An 18,907-nucleotide genomic window follows, 5' to 3' on the forward strand; every position below is an offset into this window, starting at 1 on the left:
AAAATATGGGATATGAATGTAATAATGCAGGGGTGTGTGTCAAATAAACACAGAGGCTTATAGCCTGTCAAGGTGTCAGGCATGAATGACCACTTGACCTCTCCACATTTGCAGCATGGTCTGACCTAAAGACATCCTTAAGCAACATTAGGCCTTGCTGGGCATACATAGGTAGGGCTTCCACTCTCTATTTTGAAGACTCAACTATGTGGCAAGAGCTTAGTATACCAGAATTAGGAACATAATAGTGCCTTATTGCTAACCTCAAGACTCAATCACTGCAATGAGGTTGTATTTTGTCGCTGTTGGGCTGGTTCAGAAACTCCAGCTGTGGCATAATGCTGTACCTAGACTAGGGTTTCCCAAACTTGGATCACCAGCTGTTTTTGGACTATGACTCCCATCATCCCTAGCTAGAAGGACCAGTGGTCAGGGATGATGGGAATTGTAGTCCAAAACCAGCTGGAGACCCAAGCTTAGGAAACCCTGGTCTCAACTGTTGGTGGGACCAGACTACCACTAGCACATAACCGTTCGTCCTGGTTTGAATTCATCCTGGCTCAAATCAGACGAACCCCCCTTCCTGGTGAAGATCCTTATATTTCAGCTGACTTTTTAAGTATGTTTGCTTATTTTATGGCTAGTCTTAGCTGGTTTTATCTTCACCTTATATTTTGTAACCGTACACCCCTTAGTGACTATGGTGGAAAGCAGCATATAAATGGTTGAAAATTCATATGTAAATAAAACAGTACAATGAAGGTGCCTGCCTAATGCACATTTTGGAAAAGTAAAAATAATAAGCAGCAGGTACAAAAGCACGTCAAAGTGCAAGTAGATAAATAGGTACCACTCTGGCGGGAAGGTAAACAGCATTTCCGTGCGCTGCTCTGGTTCGCCAGAAGCGGCTTAGTCATGCTGGCCACATGCTGGCTTAGTCAAGCTGGACGCCGGCTCCCTCGGCCAATAAAGCGAGATGAGTGCCACAACCCCAGAGTCGGCCACGACTGGACCTCATGGTCAGGGGTCCCTTTACCTTTACCTTTACTGCAGGGCAGTGGAGAAGCAGCAACAGTGCTGCAGGGACTTCCTTTCCTGCCACAACCCTGGCAAAAAATACTAAAAACATGAGAAGAGCCTGCTTGAGCTGACCAAAAGCCCACCTACTACAGCATCCTGTTTTCATAGGGGCCATCCAGATGCTTGTGGGAAGCCCTCAAGCAGGACTCAAGTGCAGCAGCAACTCTCCCCACTTGCGATTCCAAGTAACTAGGGATTCGGAGGCATATTGCCTCCAACAGTGGATGTACAACCTAGCCATCATGGCTGAAAAACCATTGATACTCCCAAAAAAATGGTCTTTTGAAGCCGACCAAGTTGGCGATGTCCCATATCACCAAGTTGGTGGCAATTCCCACCTCTGAGGTTGTTGTTTGCATTGGGAGCAGCGGCACCAGCTCATGGGGGGCCGAACTGTTTGGAGCCACCTCAATATTGGATGAGGTCAAGTGCAGAGAAAGCCAAGTGCAGAGGAGGCCAAGCGCAAGAGAGGAGCCATTGTCCATTGAGGTGGCTTGGCGCTCGGCACTTGGCTTAGCATGCTCAGTGCCACTTGACACAGCAACACTGGCACGGGGTGCTTGGTGCATGCAGCTTCCTCCCAACCATGCAATGTCATACGCGTGCAACATCAGGCCCACTCAGTCATTGGCGGAAGGTGTTGCCTCTGATTGGGAGAGAGGATTCCATGGCTTCTATCGTGCCATTGATAACATAGATAAGTCTTACCTGTTGTTTCATGGCTTGCTGAACAACAGGAGTCTGCAAAGCAAGTAAAAGAAATTCATCTATATCATAAATCCCTGGCAGTTGAAAATATTCACCTTCCTTCCTTTCAGAAAGCCTTGCCTGGGGGTAGGTGGTGGTTGGGACTGTCCCTTTCTTGTGTTAGGCACACAGCAGGAAGAAGTACCTGTGGCAAAAACTCCTTTCCCTTTCCAGCATCTTGATCTCAGAAGAGGCAAGCTGTGACATTTGGCTCTGGTGTGTGGAGCAAAGCTTCTGTTGGCCTCCCTGAGCCATATCACTACATCAGAGTATTGAGTGCCTCTGAAGGTGACCTGTTTGCAGAGTAAGAAGCAACTCACCAGTGAAGCAAATGTCACCTTGTCTGGATGAATAACTCCACAGAATGTAACTAAATATCTTCCTGGTTTGGAGATGTGTCAGGTGACCAAGATAGCTTAGGGCCCTTCCCAGAACACTTTGGCCCATCTTAAGTCAATATTGCATTGCACCACAGTTTCAAGCACTTTTCTTTCTTTTTCTTTTCTTACGAGTTCTCTCCACCTTTTCCACATTATTTCTCTACTGACATTTTTCAATAATATATGTATATAAAATTAAAAGTCAGAGCTCTGGTGCCATTTAGGTATTAAAACAACTGCAGGGTGCTGGGAGGGAGACTTTAACATTGGATCTCCATCTATGACCTCAGAGCACCATCTCCAACTTTGTAGAGCTAGATACAGTCTATTGCATGATCCATGGGAGTTGGGATGGTTGAATCTGTTAATTTCAGTTTCTGATGTTTCCATATTTCGTCAGTTTGCAATTTATTTATAAAGTTCTCATGAGAATCCATCAGCATTTACTGCAAATTTCTCCAAATATGCAAATTTTTGTATGCAAACCATTTCCCCTAATATAATGCATTTTTATGTTATTTTCACTAATATATGTATTTTAATGGACACTTTACCTTAGTATATGCATTTTAGTACACATTATTTGGCTGTAGAACTGTATCGCAAATTCAGAGAAGGGCGAATTTTGAAGAATCACTGTGTTTGGGTTTGCATGTTGTTTTGGAAAATGGTAACTAGGAAAGCTTGCCTTTAAATGTGAACTGGATCAATTTATCCTCAACCTCTATTTGGTCCCTCCACCCAGGAGTTATGTAATTCACCCAAAGCCCAGTTCAGCCCAAAGCTTGCTGAGCCTTGCTAGGTTCGCTAGGTCTGCAGAATCAGTAAACTAGAGGAAACTTGAAGTACACAGGAGAGCATAGGTAAATGATGGATGAAATGTACAACTTCATGTTGTTTCTGTGCAAGTTGCTTGGAACTTTATGCTAGACTTCACTTCCTTCTGTGTGAGATCTCTATATCCTGAGGGATGACAAGATTAGAAGGCAGGAAACAGTTGTAGACCCAGTACAAAACCAAAAACATAATGCACTTTGGCCAACCCTGTGTGGGGAATTGCTGATGAAGCAAGAGTCCCAGCTACACTGCTCCCCTCTTGGATAGATTATGTCTTAAGTAGGTCCACCCATGTAAGTAGTGAAATAAGGGCAAGAGAATCAAAAGTCCATGCCCAAGGCCCGGTTTGTTGTTGTTGTTGTTGTTGTTGTTGTTGTTGTTGTTGTTATATGCAGTTATTGGCTCACTTTTGCACGCATAACAGGGTTAGCCTGAGCCCTGAGCTCAAGTTGCCAATGTGTTTATCTTAGCAGGCTCTGCCCCACCCCTTTTTTTCCTACCTGGAACAAGAAATAAGCAATGCGGCCATGGCTCCCTGCAAGTGAACTGAATATCTCTAAAATGTGATTTTACAGCCTGCATCTTTGCTAACCCAAGATTGCATAATCTTTTTTGTAAGGAAATCAAGTCATATTCTTTTCAAGTCATTTAGAACCCCTTACATATTCATTTCTGCCCATGGATGGAGACTCGTTTCCAACCCAGCCTGCAATGCAAGAATCACAACTAAAACACCCATGACAGACAGTCACCCAAGATCTCTGATATTAATATATTTAGCATATTATACAATGTTTAGGCCTGCATGCTCAGATAAGGTATAGGATAAATGAGTGTCAATGTTCTGCTATAGTCCTAGATTAACATCCAGTATGTTGGGGAAGTTTCCATCATGGGATGCTAGTTGCAAGAGGTCTTATTTCCTGTGTTGATGAATTATTCATTTCACTGACATCATGCCTCAGTGGAATCATCTTTAGGAACCTAAGAAAAACCTGCTGTATCAAGCCAATTGCTCATTTAGTCCAGCATTTTGTTCTCACAGTGACCAACCAGATGCCAACAACAACATTATTTATACCCCGCTCATCTGGCTGGGTTTCCCCAGCTACTCTGGGCGGCTTCCAACAAAATATTGAAAATACAATAAAACACCAGACATTAAAAACTTCCCTAAACAGGGCTGCCTTCAGATGTCTTCTAAAAGTCAGATAGTTTTTTATTTCCTTGACATCTGATGGGAGGACGTTCCACAGGGCGGGCGCCACAACTGAGAAACATGCAAGAGTTGAGCACAAGTTGAGTTGAGCACAGTTTCCAGCAACTAGTGTTCAGAAGCATTGCTGCTTCCAACTGTGGAGGTACAGCATAGCTGTCAGGGCTAGCAGCCATCAGTAACCCTCTCCTCCATGAATTTGGCTAATCGTCTTTGGATTGCAGGGGGTTGGACTAGATGACCCTCTGAGCCTTCTTCCATCTCTACAGTTCTATGATTGTGGTCATCATTGCTTCATGGGGAAGCATGTTCCCTTGCTGGTAGAAATGAAGTCTTGAATAGGAGCACTACTCTTAAGCCTCAACTGCAAAATTTCCTTGCAGTTCCCTACTTGTATACATATTTTTATACATATTCTGTAGTGCAGTGGTGGCCAGACTTGGCCCTCCAGCTGTTGCTGGACTACAAGTCCTAACTAACAGGACCAGTTGTCAGGGATGATGGGAATTGTATTCCCAAAATAGCTGGAGGGCCAAGTTTGGTAACCACTGCTGCAGTGAGATTCAAATGCAGGATTTCCCAGCTCACAGCTGATATTCTTAGCTAATGGAGGGATGCATTATGAGTTTTGATAGGACCCATTGCTTTTTGTGTCTTTAAATTGAAGTTTATCTGGTATAGCAAACTTATTTTCTTTGGTGTTTTAATAGCAAATAACTTCCACTTCTATAGGCTTCATTCATTGCTACTGATAAAATAGATCATTTACTGACACAACATATTATAGATACTTTTTACCAGCCTGGCTTTGCTTAGCCTAAATTTGACTTTCCTTCCCTACATTTTCTGTGATTTAGGAACTTACCAGCTAATGAAATTTCATGAAATTCTCCCTCTGTTGAGATGTTTGATTCAATATGTTTAAAGAGGACTTTTATTTCTTCACATTCAGCTTAGCTGCCTCAGCTGGAGCTGTTTGTGGCAGAATAAATTTCATTTCTCATTCAAAAGCAGGGCTGAAGTTAATCAGTTTCAAGTTTAGAAGCTGATATTGAAATGACACTTGCTACAATGGCTTACACTAAGGCTTCCTGCAACCTTCATGTCAGCATGAGAACCAGGATAGCAGACCCTGTTGGAAAAGGAGCAGAATCAACTTCCACCTTTTTAGATGAGGGACCCACAACCCCCCCTGCTTTCCTTTAAAAACAGAGATAGAAAAGGAAATAATGTTGCTGTCTTTGGTGTAACCCAGTTTAAATTGGGGGCAACCAACCTGCTAAGGACCAATGTATTGTTTTTGTTTTGTTTTCTAAGTGGGTAATGGAATGACATTTGTTACTATTATTTTTGCTTTCTTAGGGCAACCAAAATGCCAAATAGTGTACAAGTGTTCAACCAGAGGCCTTTCTCCTGGGCATGGTCGGCCAACTGGTGTCAAAGAAGGATAGAACATTTTTTATGTATGCAACAACAGCAGCAAGAATACTCATCGCAAAATATTGGAAGACACAAGATCTACCCACCTTGGAAGAATGGCAGATGAAAGTAATGGACTATATGGAATTGGCGGAGATGACTGGCAGAATCCGAGACCAGGGAGAAGAGTTGGTAGAAGAAGATTGGAAGAAATTTAAAGATTATTTACAGAAACACTGTAAAATTAATGAATGTTAAAATGATGTTGGAATGAAATGAAGTGGTTTTAGTAATAAGGTTAAATAGGAATACGTAAAAATGGATTGATATTAGATGAAAAGTATAAAGTTACAATATGTGAAGATAAAGAACTAAGATAAAACAAAGAGGGTAAGGATTTGCTGAAATAACTATTTGAACTGGAATACAAAAAAGGGAGGTGTGAGGAAGTCATGAAAATAAGTAAATGAATTGTAAGATATAGAAAGAGGGACTTATTTTTAATTGTTTTTATTCTTTTTGTAATCTGTATTTTTTGTTTTTTCTCTTTATTTTCTCTGTATCCTTTTTTCTTATTGAAATCTTAATAAATATTATTTAAAAAACAACAACAAGTTCTCTAGAACCTGATGGAGGTCTGATGAAGAGTTCTGATGAACCTGAAAGCTTGCACACTGTTTCATGAAATTTTGGTTGCCCTAATAAAGGCATTGCCCCAATATGGACTTTGGAATGTTTTGTCATGGGCTTGAGCGGCACACCCAGAGCACAATCCAAATCTGCTAGGGCTTTATGGAGCAGGGCAACTGCTGCACCTGCAACCTTGAACTCACAATAGATGGGGTGGAAATGGGGATGGTACAGGGCAATTTCCACACTAAGCCTGGAAGTGGAACAGTGAGTGGACTTGGACTGGATTTGATGCCACTGCAAGATGGCAGTGAGACCGATTCAGGTTCCATCCACCCTGGAATGCTCCATTTTGGGGCCTTCTGCAGGTTACCCTGCTAGGGATCCTGCCAATGGCACTCCTTCAGGGGGTTGAACTAGATGATCCTTGGGGTCCCATCCAACTCTATAATTCTATGATTCCATGAAGAAAACACCTCTCTATCCACTGTCTCCATGATATGCCACGCCATGCATAGTTTTAGTCACCTACTTGGCTTTTCTTGAAACTTTTGTTGTTGTTTAGTCGTTTAGTCGTGTCCGACTCTTCGTGACCCCATGGACCAGAGAACGCCAGGCACTCCTGTCTTCTTCTTGAAACAAATAAGACCCAAATGCTGCAACCTTTCAGCATAGAGTTGCTCCATTCTGTGGATCATATAAAGGCTTCAACTGGCTGGCCAAACCAGGTGAGGGTAGCCAATGGATCGCAAACACTTGGTGAGTTAGGGACTTCCCCTTTATGCAAAGACAGGCTCCGGCAGATTCAGTAGACAATGCCAATAGGGGTTCTAACAGTCAAGAAGGCAGTCTTGGCCTGTGCTGTATGGGTCAGGTTGGGCTCATCAACTTGGGAAGGTAGCCCATTTAGGAGTCACAGGTGAGAGCTGATTGCAGAGTAGGGGCCAAATGTGGACAAACTGCCCCAGAAGGAGCATGACATGTCCCCCACCAGAGGTACTACTCCCTCCCCTAACACTCCATACACCCTGGAGGGTTGTGTACAACTAAAAACTACTCAGAGTAGGCCCATTGAAATGAATAGATCTAAATTAGTCATGTCCTTTCATTTCAGTTGCTCTATTCTGCATATGAACATTATGGGAGAGAACAAGCTGGGGCTGCTGGGGGTTGTAGTCCAGAGGGCACCAAGTTGACATGGCCGATCTATAGAGAGAGTAGCATAAGCTGCCAAACATGTTGTTGTTGTTTAGTCGTTTAGTCGTGTCCGACTCTTCGTGACCCCATGAACCAGAGCATGCCAGACACTCCTGTCTTCCACTGCCTCCCGCAGTTTGGTCAGACTCATGTTTGTAGCTTCGAGGACACTGTCCAACCATCTCGTCCTCTGTCATCCCCTTCTCCTTGTGCCCTCCACCTTTACCAACATCAGGGTCTTTTCCAGGGAGTCTTCTCTTCTCATGAGGTGGCCAAAGTATTGGAGTCTCAGCTTCAGGATCTGTCCTTCCAGTGAGCTCTCAGGGCTGATTTCCTTCAGAATGGATGCGTTTGATCTTCTTGCAGTCCATGGGACTCTCAAGAGTCTCCTCTAGCACCATAATTCAAAAGCATCAATTCTTCGGCGATCAGCCTTCTTTATGGTCCAGCTCTCTATTCCAAACATAGCTACACCAAAACACACTGATGCTAAGGCAAATACACTCAGAATTGGTAAAATGTTCTCCCTCATTTTGCGAATTGAAGGAAAGAATTTATTAACTGTTCTAATGAATCAGCCTTCAAAATGCAAGAAAAAGGGATCTTGAAAAGGTTCTACAGGGCAATTCAGTTCTAGCGTGCTGTTGGCATGTTATGTCTCTCCATCGAGCAAAGCTGGAACATCAGTGCCTTATATTGAGGGCTTATCCACACTTACCTTTCTTCTGCTCTTTCTAGGCCAAGTCTATGATTTAAACCTCCATGTGTCATGTCCCGAGCTTTCCTTGTGAAAACCCACTCTTTAAAGCTCAGTGGGAGCAAATGTCAATCTGCAGAAAACCCAAATCAATGTTTGCTCTGATTCAGTTTTAAAGAGTGTGTTTTGGTGGGGAAAGGAAAACAACAATAACTCTGACACAGAGTGTTAAAGCGCAAACCTCTGCCTGGAAAGAGTGAGGAAAAAGTTAAGTCTGGATAAGCCCCGAGTCTAGCTACTGGTCCATGTAGCTCAGTATTGCTTATACAGACTGGTGGCAGAATGGGGACAATCCTGGCCCTACCTGGAGATGCCACTGGGGATTGGACCTGGGACTTTTTGCACACAAAGCTACATGCTCTGCCATGGAGCTATAGCCTTTCCCCATTATTGGCACGCAGTAATAAATCAGAGACCTGTTTATTAGGAAAAGAAAGGGAGTTGTTACCTTCAGACAGCTTGTTTTCCACCCCTCACAACCTGCTCTCCTCATCTTACCCCCACGTTTCATTGTTTGCTGCTCGATTTGCTAAGACAGTTTGTGACATCCTTGCTCGTGGCATAAACAGCAAATAGTGAAGTTGAAAAATATACATGAATAAAAGGTCAAAACTCTTCCAGGAAGGAATAAAGTTATCATTTTTTTAAAAAATGTGTAGTTTATGAAAAAGCAAATTAACCTTTTAGAACTTGAAGAATTTGTTCTGACAAAGGTTCAGCTTCAAAATTAAGAGGCAGCTACTTCGCCACCAGCAAATCCAAAGAGGCTTCTCCTGGCCATCTCTTTTTATATCTCCAATATAAAAACAAAACATAACTGTAAGCACATCAACAAATCAATATCCCTTGCAAATCAGAGTCTATAGTTCTGGCTTACTCAAGTGACTGTTTATTGGGCGAGATTAGAGGACCAGATGTCAGAGAGTTATGAGTGAGGGCTGCTAGGTTCAAATGTCTTAAGAAAATAAGAGCACGGCTGTTGGATCAGACTAAATGCCCATTTAGTCCAGCATCTTATTTTCACAGTGGCCAACCAGATGCCCCAATGGGACGCACGTAAGCAGGACCTGAGTGCTACAGCATTCTCCCCACCTGCAGTTCTTGATAGCTCATATTCCTTTCCATTTCAAGGCAAGATGTAGCTTCTGCTTTGGATGACATGGTATAAACCTTAGCTACAGCTTATGGTTAGTGAGGAGAGAGAGCTTAACCATGAGTCCAGGTTCAGACAACACACTAAGCTACACATTGGCTTAGTAAACACAGCATAGAAGCACAGACTCATGGGACTGCAGAACTGGAAGGGAGCCAAAGGGTATTCTAGTCCAATCTGCAATGCAGCAAAGTGGGGAAGCAAAACTGCTGTGGGAGCCTGCATGTTCACATGTTCCTGAAAAGCCATAGTTTGGCTAAGTGCAGTGGTGGGGAAGAACAAGCATGGGACCAAATGTGGACTTCTAAGCCTCCAAGTCTTAGACTTTCCCCCAGGCTGCACCTCTCACCAGCTCTGCTTCACACGCTCCTTGAGTGTTTCTACCTGGCTGAAATGTGTCCTTGAGCTCTGGTGCTGCCTCTTGTTTGCCTGGATGGAGGCTAGAGGTGTGTAGAAACTAGCATACTATACACAGGTGGGGTGTGTGCGTGTGCGTGGCTTTTTATGTGTTATGTGTGTATGTGAACATTCGTGGCTGTGTTGTATTTAAAACAATTCAGCTGGCATTGAAACATTTCCATGTTGTTACTGTCCCCACCCTTAATTTATAGTTTTATTGTAAGAAGAGGTTAGAAATAACAACTGATATAAAAAACTGAACTTAAAATATAAGTGACAGAGTCTGTGACTCTTTGGTCACAGCATTTTGCCAGACATTCACTGACATGGAAATAATATACAGTACAGGATACATCTAGATACTGAGAAGTTCTTCAAAAGGATTCCTGTGAGGTCAGCGGATGTGAGTCACCCGGCTCAGAGCTGACAAATGAAAGTCATCCAAACCACATACCTTAAAAGGGGCCTTGTTTAATTTCACTCCTGGCCAACTTGCATCATTGTGTTAGGATTTCTGCAAGAGGTGTTTGCCTGATTCTGTCATGCCATTGCCATATCCTACTCTCCAGCATTCCACCAATTAAAATCAGGAAGTGCATCTTTCGGTGTCAAGCCAGCTGGGTCCCATCCCCTGTCTGTTACCAGCTGCTACTCTTAGAGCAAGCACCGTACCGGCACCTCCAGCTCCTCCTCCTCTTCCGTTGTCACCCTTGACTTCCTTGGTTTCTTCTCCTCTGGTGGGGGTGTCGTTGGGTGGAGGTGGCACAACCTTTGAGACCAGTGGGGGAGGCCTGGCCTGCACCACTAGCAGCCCTCCTCCCCCTCCATGGGCTCCAACTCAGAGTCCTTCTTTCACATGAAAGATGTGCGTCTTTTGGTGTTGAACTCTTGCAGGAGCCTGCAGACTCGTGCAAGAGCTTGGCACCAAAAACAGGACATCCAATCAGAAGCTGGGATGGCTTTTGTAATTCTTGGTTACATCGGCATGCCATATTGAAAATCAATCTTTACTCTTTTATAAATAGATTATTTTCATGTGAACCACAATGGGGAAATGCAGTATTAAATCTTTAATAGCCCTGCTTACAGCATAGTGATGTGCCGCCACATTTTTGTACCCATGAATGTACCCTCCTTGTTTTAACAGTCTTCATTTTGTAAAGGCATTGGCCTGGATTTAGCCATGTGATCTTGACAAGGGTCATATGTTGCCCACCAAGTGGTGGGACACCCACAACTGTGAGAAGACCTGATTTCTTGCTTGAGGCCCCTGCTATGCTTCTTGTCACTGTGGCTTCCCAATCATTGAGCGCTTTCAGGCTTCTGCCGTCAAGTGGATTCTTCCTGTTCTGCTGGTCACATAACAGGCTCTTTTGAGAGGCTGCCTTTGATTCTGTTTCCAAAGACCTTGTGTGCTTCCCCCTCCCACTTCTAACATCCTTTGGATGAAAACTATAGCACTAAACTGAAAACTATAGCAGTCCAATGCTGCATTGTGGCCCCATGCATTGAGTATGTACCTTCCTTCCTAGGAAAGATGCCTTATTCTAGGTGAGATTATTTACCCACAAAGCCTGTTACTAACTCTGATTAACAGCAGCTCCTCAGGTTCTTGGCTAGGGGTCTTCCCCATTACCTGTCAGCTGGTAACAGGGCATGTTTGGATTGAATGTGGGTTTTCTGCATGCAAAGCAGCTGTGCTACTGTTGCAATTCTGTCTATCTGTGTATTTTAGTGGAACCCAAAGATCTACCAACAAACCAGAGGCACCAGGCCTGCACTATGGTGTAAAGTGCTTTTAACTGGGGCTTTGAAAAGAAAAGAAAAAGGCATCATGATTGGGTTTGTTTTGATGCCTCAGTTTACATGGGAATTCCTATCTGATGCTTGGAATAGAGCATGAATTCAGAACATATGACACAAAGGAGGCTTAAGGCTGTATAAAATCAAATTATTTTTATTTATTTTTGGTTAATAATTACAATACATTTTTTAATATATAAAGAGAGCAGGTGTTTTGGTTTCCCCCCAGTGCATTCTTCAGACAGACAGGGTCTGGTCTCACTGTACATTCTGTAGTGTTTGGAGCAGAATGGGACATTTGCTTATTTGCTTGCTCTGCCATCTCATTATTTGGGTCACAGGCATTTGTTAATGGTGTTTGGAGCAGAATGGGACATTTGCTTATTTGCTTGCTCTGCCATCTCATTATTTGGGTCACAGGCATTTGTTAATGGTACTGACAACTCAGGAACAATGGGAAAATGGGGCAGTAGAAAAAACAAACCCAAGACTATGGGAGTTTCTGCTCAGTGCGGTTCCTGATAAAAAGTCTTCCCACAACCAAGGCCCGGAGATTTAAGGACGTATGAAGAGCCCTTTTGGATCAGCATTCGGTTCTCACAGTGGCCAATGGGAAGCTTGCAAGCAGGAGATGGTTCCAACAGCACTCTCCCTGCTTGTGATTCCCAGCAAATGTCTCTCTCTGTCTCTGTGTCTTTCTCAACCGAGAGGCAGAAGGCCAAAGAAATATAGGGCAGGAAATATGGTGATTATTGCTTTTGTCAGTGCAGCAGATAACGACATATAATTAGAGCAGGACGAGTAATATATTTCTGAAAGAATCATCTCACTGTAAGAATAGGTTGTGGCTATGAACAAATGTCTTTTCTGAAGCTGCTGATTATGGTATAAAGGGAGAGAAAACCAGGGCTGACTGAAGACATTTTGCTGCCTGAAGGGAAGCATGTGTCAGTGTCTCGCCCATTTCCAGGTACAAAAGCTGTCTAGACTGCCAGCTGAATTCTTAACTTCAACACTAGTGCCAGGACAAACACCATAGGCAGCAGGCAGGTGGTGCAGGTCAGCCACATGGTACACAGTTTTGTGTGCCCCTCAGTGTCATTCTACCTAATGGTGGAGCCGGCCCTGGATACAAAACAGGTTAATAATACTATCTTCTCTGGTAATGTAGGGTTGCTAAAGGAGTGAAAAAAGATAAGGTCTGCCTTGAAACAAAGAGAGACAGGTTTGTACTGATTAACATTGAACATATCTGAGGTTTGTCAGGTCACAAAGGTAGGTGGCTGAGTATCTTCTGAAGTCACAAAATATTCCCTGAGTAGTCTTAAGATACCAAAATATACACTTCTATTGGGCAACTGGCTCCTCTTTTTGTCCTGCAATCGAGATCAGCCTCACATGGGAACAAGATCAGTTATGCCTCTCTTGCCCTTTGATCCAAACACCACAAGATTCACATAGCTCCCTGTTTTCTGAAAGAAGCCAGGTAGCATTAAAAATAAAACAAAGATGCCCCCCAAATGATAAGGAAGGTGGGGAAGTGGGTGGTGTTTGGCAAAATTGGCAGTAATTGTGGAACTGGGGAGATTCTCATAAACTGGGGCCTGTCCTGCAAGCGTTAGTGACATTTTCAGTAAACCCATGGAAAGCTCTTATTCCAGGGGATTTCCTGCTCTTTGGTACTACATAATAATTATACACGTTGCTACATAAATGAAAGTCTATATAGAACTGCGTTTACAGATTAAACAAAATGAGCAAGAGCCTGCAGAAGTCAAACATATTGGTAGCACCTTTGGGGAGAAAAGAGGTTATGCAAAGGAAAGGCTCACCTCTACCAGTGAGATCAGGTGCTTTGCTTCTGCAGGATTATATCTATCTCATATAGCAGCTTAATTGGAAACACACACACATAGTAATTAAATTAAGGGAATGGGAAGATAAGGGCAGAAAAAATATTAGTAAATAAAATACAAGTAATACAGGTTCATTTTTAGGTAGTACACAGGCTGGTTAAAACAAAAACAGTGAGGAAGTCTATGAACCCAAAGTCAGAACCATTCCTGCCAAGAAGCTAGGCACTGAGTCCAGATGGGGTGCTTCTTGCTTTGGGAAGAGCCATACTACACAAATTCTTCAATTCCATATTAGTTCAATGAAGGCCTCTTTGGGTTTCAGATCCAGAACAAGAGGTGAATTAGGCAACCTGCCTGCAAGAAGATAAGGGTCACACCTACTCTCATGCCATAAGGCACTTTTTGCATCTCCCTTTCTCAGTTTCCAATTAGCTGAATTTAGGGAGAACACAAACATGCACCTCTCTTGCTATGTCTCTGCTCAGTGCCGCCTTTTTGTACACCTGAGATGCTGAATGCAGCAGGCCTTGAGAAAGCTGAAAGTTCTTCTGCTGGTCCTGAAACCAGTTTTCAGAGACCCTGTTAGAAGGTTATGTGTTTGTCAGAGTTTCAGGATTGGGGGCTTGGGCAAAAGGGTTAAGGGCACTTCTTCCACTGCTCTGCCTCTGAGGAAAGGGCCACAAGGATCCTTGAGTCGAGCAAAGCAAGAATCCACAGCACAGTGCCATTCTCTGGATTTATCAGAGTGGCTGGTTGCATCTTCCCATACTCCTTCAATACTAGTGTGGAATGAGTAGATAATCTGACTTCCAAGGAGGTACAACACCAGCATGGGTATCTCCCAAAAGAGAGCTGCATGTTAACATTAACTGGAACGGTGTGTGTGTATGTGTGTGGTGGGGGAAGGACATCACAGAGAAATGGCAACTACACCTTTCTGGGAGCCATACAATGATTTTCAGGACCACAGTATGGTGCAGATGCCCTGGGGTGGTTGTGCAGCCAACACACCTCTTTGTGGGGAGCAAGAACAAGGTGGAAGTAGCCACAATCTCCACAGCATTCATATTACACAGCCAAAGAAAGCATGTTATTGATCAGAATATGCAAGATAGTGACTGGAATACAACCCCCCCCCACCTTAAATAGCCATCTATCCTCTCTTCCTCTCAAGTAAATGTTTTTGCTGCTCATCAAGGCATACTGCTTTCTTTTTTGGAGCCATTGTCTGAAAAATCCCTACCAGAATTGAATAGATTTTCTTTCCAAACACCTTTTAAGAGGATGCTTTTAAAGTCACAGCTTCACAGGGTCACGGGCTTCCTTCCAGCTTGACCTAGCCTGGCTCAAAAACACCTGAGGCATATTTTCTCTTTATGTTTTTCCAATACTGTTGGATCTATTGGACCTCACTACCCTAGATGGCTAAAGGTCTTTTTGGTCCCTGCTGAATGACTAACATTAATTGCCAAGAAAGTTTTCACACCCATTTCTTTCTGTAATAGATTTTGAGGAAAGTGGAGCTAATGGCAAATCTACAGGCCAGGGAAAAGGATGTTATGTAATGGTCATTTTCTCCTCCAAGGGAGATTTCTGTGAAGAAGGGGCTGGGATGGGGCCTGGGATCTGTAATGGAGAATTATCCCACACCCTTCCTAAACTATAATTTCCAGGGCTCTTTGGGGGAAGTCATGACAGTTACATAGTTATAATTGTCAGACTTTTCATTGGGAGAAAGAGGGAAGGGAAGTTTGCTCTGGAAAAGAATGAGCTCATCTAATTATTCCCTTATTAGCTTTTATTTATTAGGAACAAAGGACATTGGCTGTCAATATAAATATGAATCCCACCCCAGCCCTGTTTTGCAGTGCAAGCTAATTGTAATCTGATGTGGACGGGGGAAGGGGTGGGATTATGGCAGATGTAAATATGGTAATGATAATAAGGAACCAAAAATGAGGAAAAGAGAAATTCTTATTTCTACCTGAAACTGTGAGAGAAGCGATCCCTGAAGAATATGCCCCTGTTAACAGAACCAGAATTTTCAGTGTATATCCCAAAGCTTTGAGAAAGAAGCCCCCACAGAATGACAATGCAATGGGTACAACTGCATTTTTTCTTATTTAAACAAATTTGCTGTGCGGAAGGTTAGAAAATAAGAGCTAGATCAGCAGAAATATACCCTTTAAGACATCTGCTCTTCAAAGGACTTCTATCTGCTTTGGGGGTTTAATACCTTGGACAGATGGACCTGGATAAGAGTGTGATCTCTTATCCCCTTTTTTGTGCGAAAAAACCACCCCACTGGTTCTATTAAGCAGGCAGCACAAATAGGAAGCCTGATGAATATACTGTATGGTCAAAGATGTGTAAAATGAAGAAGATCAGCCCTGAGCCAGTTACACTGGAGGAGCAGAGTACTGAATCACTGAGTTGTAGTCAGGAGGTGGGCTGTGGCACTCCAGGGTGGGATCGACTGGCAGGAGAACATACTGTTCCTGGACGGCATCGTTCACCTGTGTTGCCGACAGGTACTTCACAGCCTCACGCTCGTTCTCCGAGAATACAGACTCTTTGCTCTTGTTGATGGCTTTTCTCCTGTGGGAGGAAAAATGATTGAAAATTCAGCAAAAATGTCCTCACAAAAACGAACCAGCACTTTCATACACATTTTTCATAACATTTTTTGTTGGACTACTACATTGCAAAATCCAGTGAGGCGTGGATTAAGAAGGATAGCTGTGCTTTGGTTTATAGATTATTTATGGAAGTGGGAATTAGGAAGGTTCACATTAAAATGCAAACCAAACCAAGTCTCTCCTCCATCCCTACCCTTAAGACATAAAATATTTGTGTTCTGAATAATGGTATAGTGGGTTAAAGTGTCACACTAAGACCAAGGCGTCCCAGGTTCAAACATACTTGGCTATGAAGTTCACTGGGTTTTCAGCATAACCTACTTCCCAGGGTTGAGGCTGTGAGGATAAAAGATGGATGGTGAGACCCTTACACATTGCCATGAGCTACTTGAAGGAAAGGTGATATATAACGTAATGAATGAATAAATTAATCTCATATCTTTCTCCTTCCTGGCCCCACATCAGCTCGAACCATTGTGTGCTGCAGAGAATTCTGGGACATGCCACACTTGGTTCACCAAGGACACTGGCTCAGCCTGTGGGTTTGAGTGTTGTCTCATGTGAATTCAAACCATAGTTTGCAGCACAGAAGAGGTGGTGGCAGTTGGTGGTTGGGATACGCTGCTACCAAATCACAGGTACAGTAGCATCCTAGATTTCTCCTGTGAGCACCTGTTGTTTTGACTGCTCTAACATCCCGGGAAGTCCTGTCCAAAGGCAAAGGTATTATCTGTATAGTACTATTATTTTATGGTGTCTGCCTAGAACACAGGTGGAAAACCACTCTGAGCGGAACATTAGGAACATAAGAAGCTGCCTCATATTCAGTCAGAGTTCTACATGGGCTCCAAACTGCCTATACTAACTGGTAGTGGCTATCCAGGGTTTTAGGCAGGAATGTGTCCTAGCTGTACCTGGAGATGCCTGGGACTGAAGCTGGGAACTTCTGCATGCAGGTCTATGCTCTGCCATTTAGCTAAATAAGGTCTGTAAGATCCTTGCTCCTGGGAAGGGAGACATTTGAGGCAAAGACTGTTAACTATGAAAGGCTTTAAAAGAGTATTGGACAAATTCATGGAGGAAAAGGCCATCAATGGCTGCTAGCATGATGGCACCTCTACTGGTGGAGGTAGGGTGCCTCTGAATACCAATTGCTGGAAATTGCAGGTAGGGTGATTATTTATTTATTTTCTATATTGTTTAATATATTAAAAAATCTCTAAGCAGTGTACAAAAAACTGAAGCAACAACAGACAACTTAAAATATTACAAAAACACACAGTTTAACATAAAAATGTTTCATGAACATGAAGGTAAAGGTAAAGGGACCCCTGACCATTAGGTCCAGTCGTGCCCAACTCTGGGGTTGCGGCGCTCATCTCGCTTTATTGGCCGAGTGAGCCGGCGTACAGCTTCCGGGTCATGTGGTCAGCATGACAAAGCCGCTTCTGGCGAACCAGAGCAGTGCACAGAAACGCCGTTTACTTTCCCACCAGAGTGGTACCTATTTATCTACTTGCACTTTGACGTGCTTTCGAACTGCTAGGTTGGCAGGAGTCATTAACATGAAGTTTCTAATATATGTTAACCAATATAAATTCATTTTTCTTCTGGCACACACCCTCCCTCTCAGCTTCCAGGTTCTCACCCAAGGTCCAAACAAACTCTCAGCTCACCCACAAAAGTCGCACGACGAGAAGAGTTTCTGTAAAGAGCAGACATCACGCTACTCTCCCACTCTAGACTTGTTTTTTATGGGCAGGCCCAAGGTGAATGGCACTTCCTTAGGTTGCCCATAGCTGAGTCCTATTCAGCTGCACTCTCCACACCCAGTACCAGGTGCAGCAGGTTTTCTGAGTTTCCTATGGGGCTCAGAGGATGGGAAGAGGACCCTCTGTCCTTCACCCTCTGTTCTCTCCTCCTCCTCTAGCTGCTTTTGCACTCAGGTTCTGCTTAAAGACTGCCCATTGAAGCATCTGGTTGGCCATTGTGAGAAAAGGATGTCAGACTAGGTAAGCCTTTGGTTTGATCTCTTATGTTCTTATGATAATCATAGGCATGTTTGTATCCTTGCATGCAGTTGGCTGCTCCCCTCTCTTTGTTAAACTCTTCCTGTGAAAATATTGCTATTCATCTATTTCTCACCCACACACCCTGCCATTGGTAACCCCTGATGTTTCTTCTCAGCTGACTCCATAGCTCCAGCAGCTTTTATAATTTACCAGGTATTAAACTGGTCAATGGGGATGGAGAAAAACACAAAAATATCTGTGTAACTTGGCCCTTGGCCTGGGCGAGTCTTGCAGTGCCCAATAAAAGAAGTGTTATTAAGGCTTAGCCTGGCCACACAATGAGACTCTCTGAGCTCTGTCAGCTCCCAGTATGTGGGAAGAAGGGAGCTTGCATTTCTGGTTCATCCCAGCCACCATGTCAAATCTGGGAATGACACTGTCTGTCAGCTAATGTTTAAAGTGAGTCTCTCAAACAATGACATTTAATATTTGCTCCCAAGTCAGAGGGATGACAAGTTTGGTCAGAGGCAAAGAGTGTGGTTAACTATCTCTGGCAGATTTGAAATGCAATTACCATCCTAGAAAATACTCATTTCACCCAAGCTGCATACCCTGAAATTAAGACAACTCTTCAGCCTTTGTTTCCCAACCCTTAATAACTTTCTGTATTTACTGAGATTTCATTTTGTTCTTCCCCTGCTCAGCAACTGACCCAATCTTGAGATGCTGCCAGTGTTGTTTACATGAATTTAGATGCACACTTTGTTTTCCCATTGAAGTTC

General features: G+C 43.4%; 1 protein-coding gene across 5 annotated transcripts in view; it reads right to left on the bottom strand.

Moving 5' to 3' along the window:
- Positions 1-11,750: 11,750 nt before the first annotated feature.
- LOC307207618 (vascular endothelial growth factor receptor kdr-like) overlaps positions 11,751-18,907 on the bottom strand; it is a 196,994-nt gene continuing 189,837 nt past the window's right edge. For all 5 annotated transcript variants that reach the window (XM_079961607.1, XM_079961610.1, XM_079961611.1 and 2 more), the window contains one exon: positions 11,751-16,072. In XM_079961607.1, the coding sequence (XP_079817733.1) occupies positions 15,874-16,072 (199 nt within the window). In that variant the 3' untranslated portion in view covers positions 11,751-15,873. The remainder of the gene's footprint in view (positions 16,073-18,907) is intronic.

This window comes from Podarcis cretensis, assembly GCF_951804945.1.
Source record: "Podarcis cretensis genome assembly, chromosome: Z".
Taxonomy (NCBI): domain Eukaryota; kingdom Metazoa; phylum Chordata; class Lepidosauria; order Squamata; family Lacertidae; genus Podarcis; species Podarcis cretensis.